Genomic DNA, 17,314 nt, shown 5'->3' with positions numbered 1-17,314 from the left:
CGGACTAACACCTGAGCCGTATACCTGACATGTCCCAATACAATGGTCAGTCAGGGTCAGGCAATTACTGATCATTACACACACCTGACTTCCATCACACTTCCCCACAAGGCAGAGCATAAAGGCACACACTGAGTGAGGCAAAGCACACGAGGAAGCAGCAGTTCCAAGATGGCAGTTTAATACAAGATGAAAAACGGCGAGACTGAAGAGGATTGCAAGGAGGGAAGTGCCCTTGACATTTTCACCGAAAGACCATAACTTTTATGAGCCTTCGAGAATAGGAAATGTAAGTACTGGAATCAAAGCTGAAGAGTCCTGCATTGTGTGTCAGAGGTACCTGGGGCTCTCCCGCCTCAATAGTCAAGGCGGGGATAAGTGTTTGCTGCTGTGGTACTGTCCTTGGCTCCTACGACAAAGAAACACCAGTGAAGTCAGCACAGTCAGTGATTTGGGGAGACTGATACAGCCCGTTCTGTCTGGAACCCAAGGTTGCAAGCGGCAACATTGTATGAAAGAAATTGAAGAGAACAGTGCATGAAGCGTATGTGGAAAGTGATGCAAATATAATTAATGCACTAAATGAGTGACGGAAGTTTGAATCTAAGACAGATACTGTAAACAGAGTAGTCCGGCACCACGTGGGTGCTCATTCGAAAGTCTATGTTAGGTATCTAATCCAAAAGGGGACAAATGTAAAGGTAGGGAATTGTAAAAATCGAAGTGGTCCTATGACGGGTCAAGCCAAAACCTGTGCACATTCGAAAGTCTTCAATATTTGATTGAAATTGGTCCGAGACCAAGGTGTCTCAGCTTGGCTGAGGGGGAACCGGGTGGACCGTGAGCCACCCGAAAAGAATATCTTGCGAACATTGTGAAAGAAAGGGATCTGAGCCCGGATGGGGGGTGATCCAAAGAGAACGAACATTGCATTAAAAAGATCTGAGCCCGATTGAGGGGAACCGGGTGACTAGTGAATCATCTAAAAGTGAACACTTTGAAAATTCCAAACAGGATAAGAATCATCCTTTTTTTGTTTGGTTGCCCTCTGATTGAAGAGACTTGGGAAAGTAAAGAGACTTGCATACAGAAGGTCCTGATGCTAATGATCAAACTGTATCCTTGTGCTGAAGAAGGCAAAGACTGTGCTACACTCGAGTGAACTGCCTTGTCCAGTGCTAAAAACATGGGGAAGGGAGGCCAACGGCCTGGCCTGAACATCCTGACATATAATTTTGAACACTTCTTTCATTTTCATAACATTATTCCCCACAGTATTTGTATTTAGAGGTAGGGATTGGCAATAGTTTTGTATAGGGCCTTTTATTTGGAAAGACACCACTAGGACTGTGTAATTATTATTTGACCGTTGTAGCTTGCTCCCATCTGTTGATTTACGATTTAATAGGAGTTTGTCATACCCTTGTTGAAGTTCAATAAACACCCTTGAACTGTGGTCACTTCTGTCTGTCTTACTGTTGATACCATGCCTTCCTTTCACCACCAGCAATATCAATTTAGCTCAGAAAGCAAAAGCAGTTGGTGAATCTATTACCTTGTTCAGGATTGGTTTTACATTCAATTGTAAACTTGTTATTTATCTGGTTATGTATTTATTCATATGGTTATTGATGTATTAATTTTTGTATTGATCACTTGTAGTGTCCCCACTGTGATACTTTCACCCTGTGGTGCCCCAAGGGAAAGAGGGGGGGCTAGGAAGGAGCCAGTCTGCAGGGAGAAAGGACAATCTGATCATTCAGAGTCTGGTGCATTGTTGTTTAGTTAAGTGCAGCAGAAGGAAAAGGGGACAAGTCCACAGAGTACAAAAATCATCTATGTATGTTTAATTGTACGGAAAAAAACTCGATCAGCAGAGAGCACCATTTTGGTTAAGTAACACAATCTAGCATGTCCACATTAATGACTTGAGGGTTCCTGGGCAGGTTTATGCAGGGTATTTGCCAGAGCCAGTCCTGCCACAGGTATGTGATGAGGGACTTGAGGGCCCCAGTCTCTGTCCCCTCTGCACGTACCTGGTTACAGTTGGTGAGTACCAGTTATCATCACCCTATACCTGCCGTGCAGTGGATGAGGAACTGCGTAATCGCCCCCAGTGAGAGAAGCAGTGACTAAGCCTGAACCTGCTGAGTGAGACAAACTGCAGACCGGTTAACAGGATGCTCTAGACCACCAAAACAAGAACCTAGAATTAGATTGTGTGCCATTATGAAACTGCTGACCCACGTTTTAGAAGGGGGAGAGGCTTAAGAGGCACTTTAAAAGTAAGCACCTGTGTGACCTGACCCTGGGAAAGAGGAAGACAGAGATTGGTGGAGGGAGTTAGGTGGGTGCTAAAACCAATGGGAGGGTGAAGAGGAGAATAAAATTGGGTGTAGGGAACAGGACAGTGTGGGTTGTTAAAGTGTGTTCAAGGGATGAGAAGATGAACTGAGAGACCAGGGAGAGAAAGGAAGGTGCAGTGGAAGTGGGGAGAATCACAATGAGCGTGGGCAAGGTGATGTATTTGTTGGGGAGAGAAGGCTTTGCTTGGGTGTGAAAGTGTGTGTATGGGAAGCAAAGAGACTGACAGAGGTGTAAGGAAGAGTGAGTGAGTGAACAAGGTGATTGTGAGAGTGAAAATAGGGTGGCAGTTAGAGAAAGGGGGTTGGAGTGCAGTGTGGTGTAGAGGAGTGTAGTGGCAGGAGAGTGTAGTAGAGAATAGTGGTGAGAGATTGCAGTAGATAGTAGGAGGAGAGTGTAGTAGAAGGTAGTGGAGTGCACTGTAGTGGAAGGTAGAGGGCAGTGGAGAGTAGTAGAGAGGGGGTGGAAAATAGTATAGAGAGAGAAAGTAGCAGTAGTCGGAAGAACATTGGAGGGAGAGAGAGAAGTTAGTGGGAGGAAGGGGGAAGCATGGAAAGGAAGGAAGAAACATCACGGAGAGGAGTAAAGACCATGTAAGGCTTGGGTGAGTGGATGGCACGAATACTCAAGATAGTTTTACTCGTGGGGCTCCTGGTTATGACCTAACTAGAGATCCTGTAGGGGGTGTAAGAGAGATAATATGCTTGCCACTAGGCCCTCACACAGCCAGCCAGATCTTAAACAGGAGATGGTACGGATCTCTAGCGACCACCTTGAGATTCAGACTAGGGTGGAGCGAGCCTAAGGGAAGACGAGAGAGAGAGGGACAGCCTTTAGTAAAACTATACTAAAACATCTAATAAAAATCCTTGACCCATCTTCGAGAGTTGTATCTGTAATATGAACCAACAAAAGGGACATTCTGGAAACTATAAATGCTCAGGTCTTCGTCTTGTGTCTATCGGGCTAACGCTGATTGCGATACATTGGAGAATTTGGGTCTCTATGTCTGGTGACCGTTCTTTTGCACTCTTTTTCTTGACGCCCCATTTTGTGTCCTCCGGCCATTCCTCGTGGCTCAACACTGGTAGCTCTGTAGACCTGGCCCTATGATTGATGACTTAATCAATATCTTTGAACTAATGGCCGTTGTGTCAGTTGGCGAAATGAGTAAACTGGAGGCCAACAATAGCCAAGAGATTGCACAAGGGAATAAAATGAAAAAAGGTAAGCCCCTCCATTCCAGACACACCTAGTCCATTCTGGAATCTTACTTGCAAGAAATTACTAGAAAACTGGGCGAAAGATACAAGTGTTAGAACAAGAATTACAGGCAATAAACAATAAGATCTAAGAACCTATCAAGAGATACAAGTGGCACATTGACATGTAATGCTGGTTACATTAGCTGCGCATCTGGTCCAATCCTAAGGCGGACTTGACACAATCCTTTCTAAACAACATTATATTTAAGACAGGGTCCATAGCAATAACATGGCTGAAACAATAAATGTTAATTTACCAAAAGTAATGCTGGTTCCTATTACATTAATTTCACTTTGCTTACTCACTTTTATGCAAATATTTAGCCTCAAGTATTTTATGCATGACCCTAGGAAGAGTTTGGAAATGACCAATGTTTCTGATCATAGTTATATGATTGTTTTGTTTACTAAAATCCAAGACTATCTCCTAGCGATCAATCATATCTCAGATAGATTCCTCATTAGCAGAGCGTGTTTTAATTGTTTGGTGGGTGCTCTTTTGGTGGTCAGGCCTGGCTTTGAATTCTGCCAAAAACGTATTCTGTTTACTGGTGATTTAGAAGATTTATTGCATCTTGTTTTTTATTGCCCGGTGTTAAGAGACTCCTGTGTTTTACAATGCCATACTTATTATTATTATCAGGGTATTTATTGAGCATGGACCTATCTTCAGGAAGCAACAGAGTGTTTTACCATCATAAGGGGAAGAACACAGTAGGGGAAGCAGAGAAAAAGGGAGCAGGATGCTGACAGAGAAAGGCGAGCACGGGAGTTGTCTACCTATGAGTTAGGGAGTAGCTATTCTTTGAAGATGATGGTATTGAGCTCTTTGCCGAACTGTAGAAGTGAAGGGGCATGTCTGATTTTGATGGGGAGTAGTTTACCGAGTCCTGAAGCGTAAACAGAGAAGGCCTGCCTTCTGGTTCTTTCCGTCCTGCACCGTCTGAGTTCAAGTCTGCGCATTTCCTTAATTCTGGTGACTCGTAGGTGTCCAGAGATGAGTTTCTTATTGAGGTAGCTTGGGCACTTCAGGGTGACACCCTTGTAGATCATGCAACAGGATTTGAATATGATACAGGCTTGCAGCTGCAACCAATGCAGTTCGATGTGGGTCCGGGTAATGTAAGAATTTGCAGATTCCTTTGATGAGTCATGCTGCAGGATGAAGGACACATCTCAGGGGTGTCAGGGTAGTCGCTGGAAGCTCTTCCAAAAGGTCATTGCCACCATCCAGGTGGGAGAAGACCAAGACTTGGATAGCAGATCTGAAGTTGTTTTCTGGGATAAAGAGCTTCATTTTCCGCAGGAGAGAAAGGTGCTACTTAGCCATTTTGACTTCCTTGCTATGTGCTATTTGAACATGAGGTGTCAGTCAATGTCAATGTCAAACCCAAAGGACTTGGCATAGGTGGCCAGCTGGGGTGTGAAGCCTTCGAGGTTCATGGCAGATAGCCAGATCTGGATGTCAGGGTGTTTGTTGTTGTTGGTCAGCAGTAGGAATTCATTCTTAGAGGGGTTGAGCTTCAGGTAGGCAATGGATATCAAAGACTGGATCAATGTGAGTCAGGCGTTGAGCCTGTGGATGTCTTCGATGGAGGATATCTTGAGGTGGATCTGCGTATTGGTGGATGTGGATGTTGTGTGAAGCAAAGAGGGTACTGAGTGGTACTATGTAAAGATTGAACATCACAGGAGGCAGGATGGATCCTTGTGGGACTCCACAGTGATGGGTAGAAGTGGTGATCTATAGGAATCCATTTTTATGAACTGTAGCGATTAGTAAGGTAGGATTTGAACCAGCTGAGGACGATCTCACTGGTGCTCATGCAGCTATGTAGAATGTCGGTGAGTGTCTGGTGGTCTACTGTGTCAAATGCCACTGGGAGGTCAAGGAGAACCAGGAGGCAAGGATGGCCATCACGAGGACTTTAAGGGCATCATCAAGCATCGTGATGGTAGTAATTTCAGTGCTGCATCTGGATCTACTACCGAAGGAGGTTATTGGCTTTGATGTGTGTTGGAGTAATTGTGCAGGTATTGCTATCTCAAGGATCCTACCTAGGATGAGAAGATGGGTGATTGGGAGTGGGGGGTGGTCCAGTGTTAATTTCCTAAGAAACAAGTGGATTTGTCCAGTCTTGAGGGTCGAGGGAAAGGTGCCTTGAGATAGGGAGCTGTTGATGATTGTCAGGGAACGGAGGAGTGCTTCACTTGGAAGGGTCTTGAATACAGAGGCAGGGAGGATAGGATGTGGGCGGAGGGATGCCTGTTTAGCAGCAAGGTCTTCTATGGTTAGTGTCTTGAAAGTTGTCCAGGTAGTTGTGGTTTTGCGAGAAGGGATGTGTAGTGTGCTATCAGTTCTGACATCATTGTCTAAGACGCAGAAAGAGTTTATGGTGATGGATTTTTCAATGGTGCGTGCTACGGGTGGGTTGGGCAGAGAGCTAATGCAGTGCTAGATGGCTTTAAAGAGGGCTCTGCTTTCATTGTTGGCCCTGGTGTTTCATTAGTTAACTGTTGCAATGTTGCGGTATAACAACAGTATCTAAATTCTGTTGATTACATGGGCCTCTTTGATGTGTCTTTGTAGATGTGTAATTGCTAACCTTGTTCCATTGCAGAGTCCCTGTAATGGCATAAGATTGCGTAGTAGGATAATTACAGCACCTACTTTCAGTTTTAGCTCGTGAGGAGGCATTTGTCCTACAGCATTTCGCTCTTTAGAGACTGAAACTTTGAGCCAGTAATTCATTGTTCATTCACACTGGAACTGCTGTGCCCCGTGTGAAGAGAAGTGGGGGTAGAGAGAAGTAACTTGAAATTATTCCGAATGTTTGCGATAGTGGACAGTGAAGGTGACTGCTTAGGACCGTGCTCATTCTGTTTGTTAAAATGATAGCTGTTGTTGAATTGGCAGGGCACCCAGAGGTGCACTTTGCCATTTGGACAGCAGAGGGCAACCTAACTATGATACATTTCATCAGCTGAGTATGGAAACATACCTAAGCGTTTTATATATATATAGATCTTTAAATAATTGGATTTTTGTAGATGAATTGTTGTTTGTTGTATGTAATATTTGAATTCTGAAAAAACATATTGATTGATTGTATATTAAACAGCATATAGGAGGAGCCAGTTGTGAGATGCCTTCAGGATGCTCCAGTTAACTCCCTTTGAGTTATGACATATCACCTGATTATTGTTGGGGCCTATCCCCTGCAATAGAGTGTGGTAGTACTGATGATTGGATAATACAATCATCTAAATGTGTGGTAGAAGTGTTGTGTTAACATTGGGATTAAACCAGTAACCAATAAAGAGGCAAACATGGCAACACTGCTTTCGGCCTGCAGCTAATATTACTGTCACATTCAGGGCCTGATTGCCCTTAGTTAAAATGTCATTCACCATTTCACTGTAAACAGAGAACCATTAAAATAGAGCTTAACTGGATTTAATGATGCAATAAACAGCACACAAACTTCTGCTGGCCTCAACGCTAACATCAGATTTATGTTTACTCTGCGTGGTTGGCTGTAGGAGGGACATTTAGCTCTACAATGTTGGAAAAAGAGAACTTAAAGCACCAATTAAACTAGGAAAATTAAGTGATCTGCAGACAAAGAAACTATTTCTCATCACGTTTTAGTGCAAGAGTCTGCAACATATGGATCTCCACGTGTTTTGAGCTGCGGCTCCAATGATCCCTCACCATTGACTATGCTGGCTAGGTCTGATGGCAGTTGTAGTCCAATTCATCTAGAGTGTGTGTTGATTATTAGTACTACCTATCATGCCCAGCCCCTGTGCTGATTACTAGTACTGCCTATTTTACCCAAATGGCCTTTTGTAGCAGAGTAACTCTCAACATGGCTACCCTTCTACCCCTATTCCACACCATTACACCCACAACGTTCCTACCTTCTATCCAATTTGACTTACTAACTGCTGGTCCCTATTTGCCTGCAACTCCTAGTTCATTATGCCCATTTACCTCAGCTGAATGAATCCATCATTTCGCCTCCCCACCGACGCCACTTATCCCTTGCCCTGTCACTATGAGGAATGCAAGATTAGGTTTGCGCGTCCTACATAAGAGAATAGCAATCAGCTCAGTCAATCATCAGGCTACCATCAAATCCACCATTGCGCAGACTGTCAACCCCACCACTGCCCCACCCTCCTTATTGATAACATATCCTCATGCATTGCCTCCACCTTACCCTCACAAGTTCTACCATTAGACAGTCCAACCATCAAAGGATCTCTTATCAATGCTCGGCCCTTGGTTGCCCATGCTCTCGACATTTAGATTTCATATCCACCAACCAACTAGACCTTCTGGCCATATCAGAAACCTGGTTATACCCAGCTGCCGGTCCTTCCCTAGGGCTAGCCCTCCCTGATAACTATACAATTATCAGAGAAGACAGAGTCTCTGGCAAAGGGGGCGGTGTGGCTTTTATAGCCAAATCTCAACTCTACCTTCAAGAATTCACAAGCACTCCCCTCCAATCAGCGGAACTCCTCTCAGTTAAACTTTCGCTCTCTGCTACCCGGACGATACTTATCCATCTTATCTACAGGCCCTCCGGCCCCATCTCTTCCTTCGACGAAGACATTTCATTCCTCCTGACTCAGAATACTAGACTTGGCTCACAAATCATCCTGCTGGAAGATTTGAACTTAGGCCTCCATGACCCTAAAGACGTGAATGCCACAATCCTTGAAAATACTATTTCACAATTAGGTTTCAAACACTGTATTAATGAACCTACCCACATTAAAGGCAGAACCTTGGAATGGTTGGCAGACCTCAATTGATCCACCACAATCCTCAACAATGTATAATGTGCTTGGTTGGATCACCACTGCAGCACCTTCTCCATACAAGAGAAGGTCAGCCTCAACGCCTGCTCATCCATCGCTCCTCAAACCCTGTCCAGAAATAAGCACAACATAACTCTTGACAACCTATGGCCCCTATTACAGCCTATTACAGCCTATTGCCAGCATACCATACAACTCAGACAATGACCCTTCCTCGCTGGTTGAAATATATAATAATACCCTAGAATGAGCACTAAACAAAATTGCACCACTAAAACCTAGAAAGCCTAAACCCTCAGCACACCTAAACAAATGGTTTACATCAGACCTAAAACTGCTCCGCAATGAAAAAAACTATCTGGAGAAAAACTCCTTCAATCCACAACAAAGAGACATTTTCCACAGCCACTACTACCTACAGATTAGCTATTCCCCGCACCAAAAGAGAAATCTTCAATAATAGAATTTAGAATGCCAAGTCAAATACAAAAGAACTCTTTACCATACTAAGGGAACTAGAGTCCCCTGCACCTCCCACAGAAACCTGCTCAAAAGATGATGCCTGGTGTGCCAATATTCAGAAGGCTTTGTCAGACAAATAGCCCTATTACGAGCTAAAATTGAAACAAAAAAAAAACAGCCTAACTTTGAGTGCCAACACCCACACACTACCGGATCCTCACGCAGGTCCATCATGTACCCCTTTCCACTTCTCTCCGGTCACCACCAAAGAAGTAGAAAACATCACCCTCCAATTGCCAGGGAGATATCTGCCCAGCCCCAATCATCAAGGATGGAGCAAGAGAATTAGCACCGTTTATAACAGCCTTAATTAATTCCTCCTTCAAAAGCTGCTCACTCCCTAGCAATCTAAAAGAGGCCTGGGTCATGCTGCTTCTCAAAAAACCCAATCTAGACCCAAATGTACCAACCAATTACAGACCCATAACAACTGCACCATTTCTCTTAAAAATATTAGGTCACGCTGCCTATCTCCAAATACAAAAACATTTGGAAGATAATGACCTACTATGACTTCGTCAGTCCGGCTTCAGACCCAGACACGGCACTGAAACCGCTCTCCTAGACCTTAAAATCCAGATGGCCGAAACTAAAGACAAGGGCAAGTTGGTCATTCTCTTACTATTAGACCTCTAAGCAGCATTTGATCTTGTCGACCATCACATCCTGACCAAACATCTAACCTCAGCTGCAGCCTTCTCTCCGAATGCTGCCAGTTGGATCCAATCTTTCCACTCAACAGAACAACCAGGGTCATTGCCCCTTCCGCTTCTCCTCTCCCTGTACCAATCCATTGTGGAGTCCCACAAGCATCTTGTGTATCACCTAGACTCTAAAACATTTTTACTAAGCTCCTCTTTGATCGTCTTGACAACCTGGGTGTCACCTACACAAATTATGCTGATGACCCCCAGGTCCTCATCACGCTCTCTGGTTGCTATGATAATGACTCAATGTCATGATTCCTGCCCCCAAACCCCTGAGACATCTGGCTGGAGCCAGGCCATGATCCCCTATATGGCCCCTAAGGGCCTCTCCATCCTAGCCAGGCTCACACATAGCTCTAAGAACCACTTGGCATTGGACTTGTAATGTATTGTTGGCAAGATGGATGCCCCCACATAACCCAGTTCCTTGAACTAGTAAGCGGTCTAGCCTTTTGGGTGTGGTTCAACCCAGGGATACCTGGGATACCTGAAAGCTATTTAAACCACGCCCGGGCCGAGAAACATGCTTTGCGTTTCTCTGCACCTGCAGCGTGACACTCACTGTGCTCGGATCGATCTCCTGAAGGCCTTCGCCTTTCCTCTGCAATCCGCGCTCCTGCAAGAACAAGAACAGCATTAATATTATACTTACCTTGAAGAGCATCCAGCTTCCATCCATCGCTCCTCCGGTCCTGTGGGCAGCTACGGCGGTGTCATTTCCATCTCAGCACGCTGCATCCTAGGGTAGGATAAACGAATGGAAGAAAAGACATTAGTAAGCATTCTTCATATCTTAGCTTACTCTAAAACAGTAAGATGAGTCAAACGCTTACCTGAACTTAAGCCGCTCGGGGTAACTTGAACTCCGGGGCATCCCATCGACCTGCAAGGGGAAAAGACATTCCAGGTTAGCACGGACAGCATAAGGAGGCGCTGCACATCGCGCTTACTCACCGTACCTTGTCCTCTCAGCCGGCAGCCACGCTGGAATATTGCAGCACCTGAAAGCGACACAGAGACAAACATTGGTCAATACAAGGAAGAGCGGGCAGCCTCGCGTATTGCACTCTCACTCACTGTTAGTGCTCAACTCCCCTCAGCAGCACGACGCCATCTTTGACCCCCTCCAACACCTAAGGGAGGAGAGACATGTTATAGAAGGGACAAGAGTCAAAAGGATAGTTCAGAAAAATCATTCAATTTACCGGTCGGGCTGAAGTTACAGCAAGCCCAGTCCGTTGGACCGCACCAGTGAAGCAACTAGGCAGCATAGAGCCTGCATCAGTCGATACACCCCTGCATCGAAGAGCAGGACGGAGAGCGCGCTACACAAGAAAGCAAGATGAGGAGTGGACAAAGGGGAAGGTTTGGTCCCCAGGGAAGAGGGGGTCAAGCAAGCAGAGACAATAGAGTTAAACTCTGGCAATCCTGTGTTTCAGGCCCAGTCACCAATCGAACACATTCCAGGGAAGGGTTCAAGGTCGTAGGAGGTCCAAACAGGCTGAGTGGAGTCCCCGTGGATACCAGGTGAGCGCTACACTCAACAATAATAAACCCCTGGTGCTTCGGACCATCTTCTGTAAGCTTATCCATGTTTTATTTTGGTGTAATCATTTTTTCTGTTCATCTGATAATTTTAGACAATGATTCTGTTTGTAAAGGTTTTTTCTGTAAAACTAAAAACAAATAAACAAAAAAAAATAAACAAAAAAATTAAATGATATCTACCTGGAACTTCAAGCCTGGATGGCTACCCACAGCCTTTGTTTAAACGACGATAAGACCGTACTTCTCATCATCGGTTCACAAGCTTGTCTAAACAATTTGGAAAAATGCCACAAGATCTTCAATATTGATGGGAATACCATCAAAGTTGTGAGCAAGGTAAAAACACTAGGGGTTTGCTTAGATTCCACTCTATCCCTCAAAAAACAAGTTAATGCCACAGCCTCAACTACAGCCTACACTAACAAACTGATAAATGCCTGCAAACCCTATGTATCGACCAACAGTTGCATTACGCTAGCCAGAGCACTGATTCTCTGTAAGCTGGATTATTGTAACACCCTATTCCTTGGCTCCTCGGCACAGAATCTAAATAGACTACAGCTACTTCAGAATAATGCCCTAAGATCAGCATTGAATATCCCACGCTCTAGTCATATCTCAGCCTTCAGACGGGTTGCTCTTTGGCTACCTGTGCGCGACCAAATCACCTTACGTTTGCTTGTCATCACGCACAAATGCCTCTCAAACACGGCTCCAAAATACCTGACTGACAAATTCTCAAGGAATCAGACAAACCCACCAGATCCCTCTACATCAATCGCCTCATCATACCAAAATACAAACTAAAGACTGCAGGAGGTTCTAGTTTCCCGGTGTTAGCAGCCAAATGCTGGGACTCACTCCCCTCAGCCATTAGAGCAGAAGTTTGCTTCTGGGCCTTTAGAACCAAAGTAAAAACTTGGCTCTTTGCTCAGCGACCATCCTAAACACAGTCGTCTCCCAAGATCTCACTTCACTCACATAGCATACTGTATATAATTGTATCAATCTTTCCCTCAGTGTCGTACCAGGCATGTCCTGACTCTGTTCTGTAACCCAAGTCAGCTGCCGACAAGTGTTCTCTAATCCTTCATTTACACTATTTGTTATGATATCATGTACCCAGAATTCCGATTGTATTATAAGTTTGCAAGTCTGTTATATCATATATCGTAATTATGTGATACGTTGTATATTGTAATTATGTTCATATCTGTATTGTAAGTTGAAAACATACTGAATACTGAAGTAAAAGCACCCAGATACCCCTGGGTTAGGTGCGCTATATAAGTAAATAAACTAAACTTGTTTAATAATAACCAAACAACTAAACTAAACTAGAGAGCAAAAGGCTGCAGACCCTTGTAGTTGAGGCATTTATGATTGGGATTAAGGATCCAAAGTAAGGGTCCTAGGACTTTTGGCAGATCCAAAGAAAGGAGTGACTTAGGAACATCAGAGAGGTTGTGTGCATTAAGCAGACAGACTCTGAGAGTAAAAAAACAGAACACTTATGCAGGGCGAGGAGCTGAATGCTACGGGTGAGCTACTTTTCCCAATTAGGTAAAAAGTGTCAAATACGGACTGGAATCCGTTTTTGCACATTCCATGAAATCAGCACTGCGGTTCCACTGCCACTGAAATTTCGCCCGGCTTTGAGCGGTCTCACGTGAAACGTGCTGTTTCGGTCCCATGTTTGTTTCATGTAGCACAACGAGAAACTTCGTACAGATGTTTTTGTCCAAACTGTGCTAGTATCGTGCAGTGCTACGAGAAACGTTGCCCGTTTTTCACCCGTTTTGCGATTCGTGACATGTTTACGCAGCAACACGAGAAACTTTGTGCAGGTCTTTTTGTGATCCGTGCTAGGCTTGTGACACAAGAAAGTTTGTGCAGGTCTTTTTTCGATCCCTACTAGTTTTGCACAGTGACATGAGAAAATGTGTGCAGGTCTTTTTCGATCAGTGCTAATTTCGCGCAGCGACATGTGAAACTTTGCTTGTTTTTTTCAAACCATGCTAGGCTTTTTGTTCGATTTGTACAAGTTTTGCATAATGGCTTGAGTAACTTCCCAGAGCTTTTTGGTTCGTTTCGTACTAGGTTCGCTCAGCGCATGCAAAACGTTGTGCCACTCTTTTCAAATTGTGCCAGGTTCATGAACTGGCATGAGAAACGTTGTGCCGCTCTTTTCAATATGCAGGGATGGCAGAACGGAGGATTCGGGCATAAAAGAAATCTTACAGATTTCGCTTCTGCAGCTGGCAGTGCGTAATTTAATAATATGAAATCTTGCGCTGAAAGTGCATGTATATACATGTGCACAGAAGCAATGATGCAAGCCACTAGCTACATTGTTCATGTGTGTACAATGAACCTCTTACTGCTTGGTTGAAAATCTCCTACGTGGCCATGTTGGAGTGGCATAGTCCACAAGAGTTGTTGGTTATGATGGGGAAAGGGCGCAAGCATCTTGTATTCCAAGGTCCCACTGAAATCTTCCTGGAAGCTTATTCATTGAATCAGTAGTGACTGCAAATATACATGCCAAGCCTTCAACCTAGCTGCTTTTCTTACCTTTTACCTGATAGAGCATGTAATGGATGATTCACCCCCCAACAACTCTATGTCAGTAATCAAAGGAGTAGAAACCACACTTTTGTGAAAATGTTGGGAAGGGAAACAATGCCCACTGAGACATATTGGGGTGCACCACGAGACAAATATAATCTTCTAACTTCTTTCGGTGGTGCATTGATGAAGAATAAAAGGAAAAGAATGACACTTTTTTAAGAAATAGTTTTTATGGTAACAGTAGGAATTTCAACTTTGGCCTAATCAAGTGGGGACCTGCAATCCTAAATCATGTGTATACATACAAAACCAATGCTTATTCAGCACTCATACCAGACACCCAGCTAAAACCTAGACACGTGGATATTTTCCCATTTCAGTCCATCTCATAGTTACCAATCCACAGGGTAATTGATTTGGCGTCCCAACATTTAGCTGCCTTCATCTCGGGGGATTTACTGACCCCTATTGCTGCTGTGTACATACATGTCTGAGATTTGTCAGGGAGATAAGTCTGCACATAGACAGAACATGGCATCATAAGAGTACAGTGGAATTGTCAACATAAGCTTTAATGGTGTTTGTGATGTTGTAGGAAACTGTGTTGAGTAAAAACACTCAATGTTGTAGTATATAGCAGTCATTTTTAATTTGCACAGTTTAGCCAACAAGTGTTTCGACCCAACAAGTGTCTTTTTCAAGGTGTAGGTGTGGGTGCAGGTGAGGTAGGCTTTAAAGAATAATGCTCTTAATTCGAGTCTCAGAATGGGATCGTTTTTAAGGCCCGGAGGGGCCTGTGCAAATAATTGAGCGATCTCGCCAAAGTGATTGTGCCAAGACCGCTCAACTGGTTGCAGAGGCGCCCCGGGCCATCAAAAGCTCCCATTCGGAGGCTCGAATTAAGAGCATTATTTTGTAAAGCCTACCTTACCTGCACCCACACCTATGCCTTGAAAAAGACTCTTGTTGGCTTGAAACATGTGTCGGCTAAACTGCACATTGCAAGGGGCTTGTGATGATTAAATCCTCTCTGCGAAGTTATGCAAAGTTACCAACTTTGCAAATATGCAAAGCTGAAAAGTTAAGTTAAACAATTTAAAATAACCTCTTTGTGGAGATTGGTTTGGTAGGTTGATGACAAAGACCCTTTCTAAGATGTCATGCCCCATGTGCTCAAAGCATCTCCGAATAGGTATTCATAGACAATCTTATACCTATCATTGGGGGTATTGTAAGTTTGTAACTTTTTTTGAGGTGAATTTTGTTGGGTATCTTGTATTACAGATGCGTCACTTGTTCCACAAAACAATGATGAAGTAGGTGGGGGGAGTTTCAGACCAGACATTACAGGAAATCTGATATATATCTTTTATGAACACCAAGCTGATATTTCTTGCTGATATTTCCTCGATATTTATTTCCACCCTTCAACTTTTCCAGGAACTGCATTGGACAGATCTTCGCCATGAATGAGATAAAAGTAGCTGTCGCTCTCACATTGCGCCATTTTGAACTATCGCAGGATACAACAAAACCGCCCATCAAACTACCTCTACTAGTCCTAAAATCAAAGAATGGAATACACTTGCATCTAAAGAAAATTAATTAATTATTTCATGCATAAACCATTGACTCTTTTATCGTTGATTACCAATTGTTCACATCTGTACATGTGTTAACCAGGTGTATCATTGGAAAAGAGGTAGGACCCAGACTTGCAGTTTAAAAACATAATTTTGTTTAATTGTATTTAATTTGAGAAATTGAACCGTCTATGAATAAAGATTATATATAAAAACAAGAATGCATTGGTTACAACTGTTTACCTCTAACATATCAAATTGACAACATTAACCACTTAACTGCTTAGGATACAGAAGTCCATGTTTTGAGTATATGGAACGCAAAGGACCTGGACCACCAGGTACTTGCTCCATCCACTAATTAAGTGCCAAGCATTGTGTGATTAATCTCATGCAAAACAGTGATTAATGAGTCTCCGATGTGCCTGTGTGCCTTTCGGTGTAAGGTCGGAAAATGGGACAAAATGATTCATAGTATACAATAAGTGACAAATCCAAAGAATTTGCTTCCTCCTCCCAACTGGGAGCCACCCAGGGCTCAAGTCGAGGGTACAGGCGGGTGGACAGAAAACCCCTCTTTTTCAGGAGTCCCCCACATTTTTCAGAGGGCACCTTGATATGCTAATTTCTGGTGATACCACATTCAATTGGTATGTTAATGAGTTACCCCACTTTTTGGTTTAGGACTTGACCCCTGGAGCCACCCCATTTGGAACTACAGCGGGGTGTGCCACCTAAGCTTAACAGCCCTTAGGTGATAGGACAAGCGGTTTCTCACTGTGGGTGACCCTCCACCCCCGGGCTTTTGAGTACAGGAGATACCATATAAGGGACATCAGTAATCATCTCTGTTTTCAAGACCCCAATATCTTTTGTTGACTAAATGGTACTTGACTTGTGTAATGACTTAAAGCTTCCTGTAAGGATGGTTGGTGTGGTTTTTGACCCTCTGTGTGCACAACATTCACCAGGACCAGAGAGAGAGAGAGAAAGGTCCACTCTGCATTGGTGGTGGGGAGCAGCGTATCCCGCGGAGCTGTAGAGGAGTGAGACCTCCTCCTGGGAGGTGTGGGAGGAAGCGCATGAACGTACACCGGGCATGGTGAAGGGATCTGTGGCAGATCCCACGGAGCACTCACTACACTGCCGGAGCAAGAGCGGAAACATCCGACCCTCATGAACACCCACCGCGTATTTGATTTGATTTGATTTTGATTTGATTTTTGATTTATTATTTAAACCGCGCACAGGGTACCCGAAGGCTTATAGGCCCCACAAAAAACAGAACAATGTTACATGATACATACAGCTAGACATCTTGGCATGAGATCCAAACAGCACGACGATTACCAAGAAGCCCAAAACAAAGACAGAGAAGATACAAGAACAATCTGCGTACCAGGAGAGAACCAAGTCAACGAATTCCATCTGAAGGAAACCAAACACTATGGCGATAGAAAGCAGACTCTTGGCAGAGACGACTGTATAACATACATTAAACAGCAGAATAGCAATAAAGGGAAAGACTATGGCATTTAGAGAATCAAATTGCATTTCGTACAAGGTGTAACTCCGGCGGATGGAGACGTGTGTACCCAGACTCCAATGGGAGCCTAAGAGACCTAAGCAGTGGTGGCACATAGGCTAAATCAAGGAACACTGCCCATGGAAAAGAGGTAAGTGGTGACTCCAGGAAATCGGGAGAGGCAATGCCAAGAGAAAACCCAAGGTGGGCTGAGAGAAGCCAAACCCCATGGCCGGGTAGAAAGCCTGAAAGCCCAAAGCTGGCTGAGGGAAACCAAACCCCTGGGTTGGGTAAGAATGCTGAAAGCCCAAGACGGGGTGAGAGAATTCAAACACTACGGCGGGGTAGTGACCCTGCCACCTGAAAGCCCAAGGAGGGCTGCGAAAAACCAAACCC

At 44.1% G+C, this 17,314-nt stretch overlaps 1 protein-coding gene across 1 annotated transcript in view; it reads left to right on the top strand.

Annotated features, from left to right (window-relative positions):
• Positions 1-15,614, top strand: part of LOC138548087 (cytochrome P450 4B1-like) — an 880,410-nt gene extending 864,796 nt beyond the window's left edge. The window contains exon 12 of the mRNA XM_069642254.1: positions 15,251-15,614. Coding sequence (XP_069498355.1) covers positions 15,251-15,419 — 169 coding nt within the window. The 3' untranslated portion in view covers positions 15,420-15,614. The remainder of the gene's footprint in view (positions 1-15,250) is intronic.
• Positions 15,615-17,314: the final 1,700 nt, after the last annotated feature.

This window comes from Ambystoma mexicanum, chromosome 1q (genome assembly GCF_040938575.1).
Source record: "Ambystoma mexicanum isolate Mex_15411 chromosome 1q, UKY_AmexF1_1, whole genome shotgun sequence".
NCBI classification, from domain to species: domain Eukaryota; kingdom Metazoa; phylum Chordata; class Amphibia; order Caudata; family Ambystomatidae; genus Ambystoma; species Ambystoma mexicanum.
The sequence above is the reverse complement of the archived record's forward strand: the minus strand, read 5'-3'. Positions and strand labels throughout refer to the sequence as shown.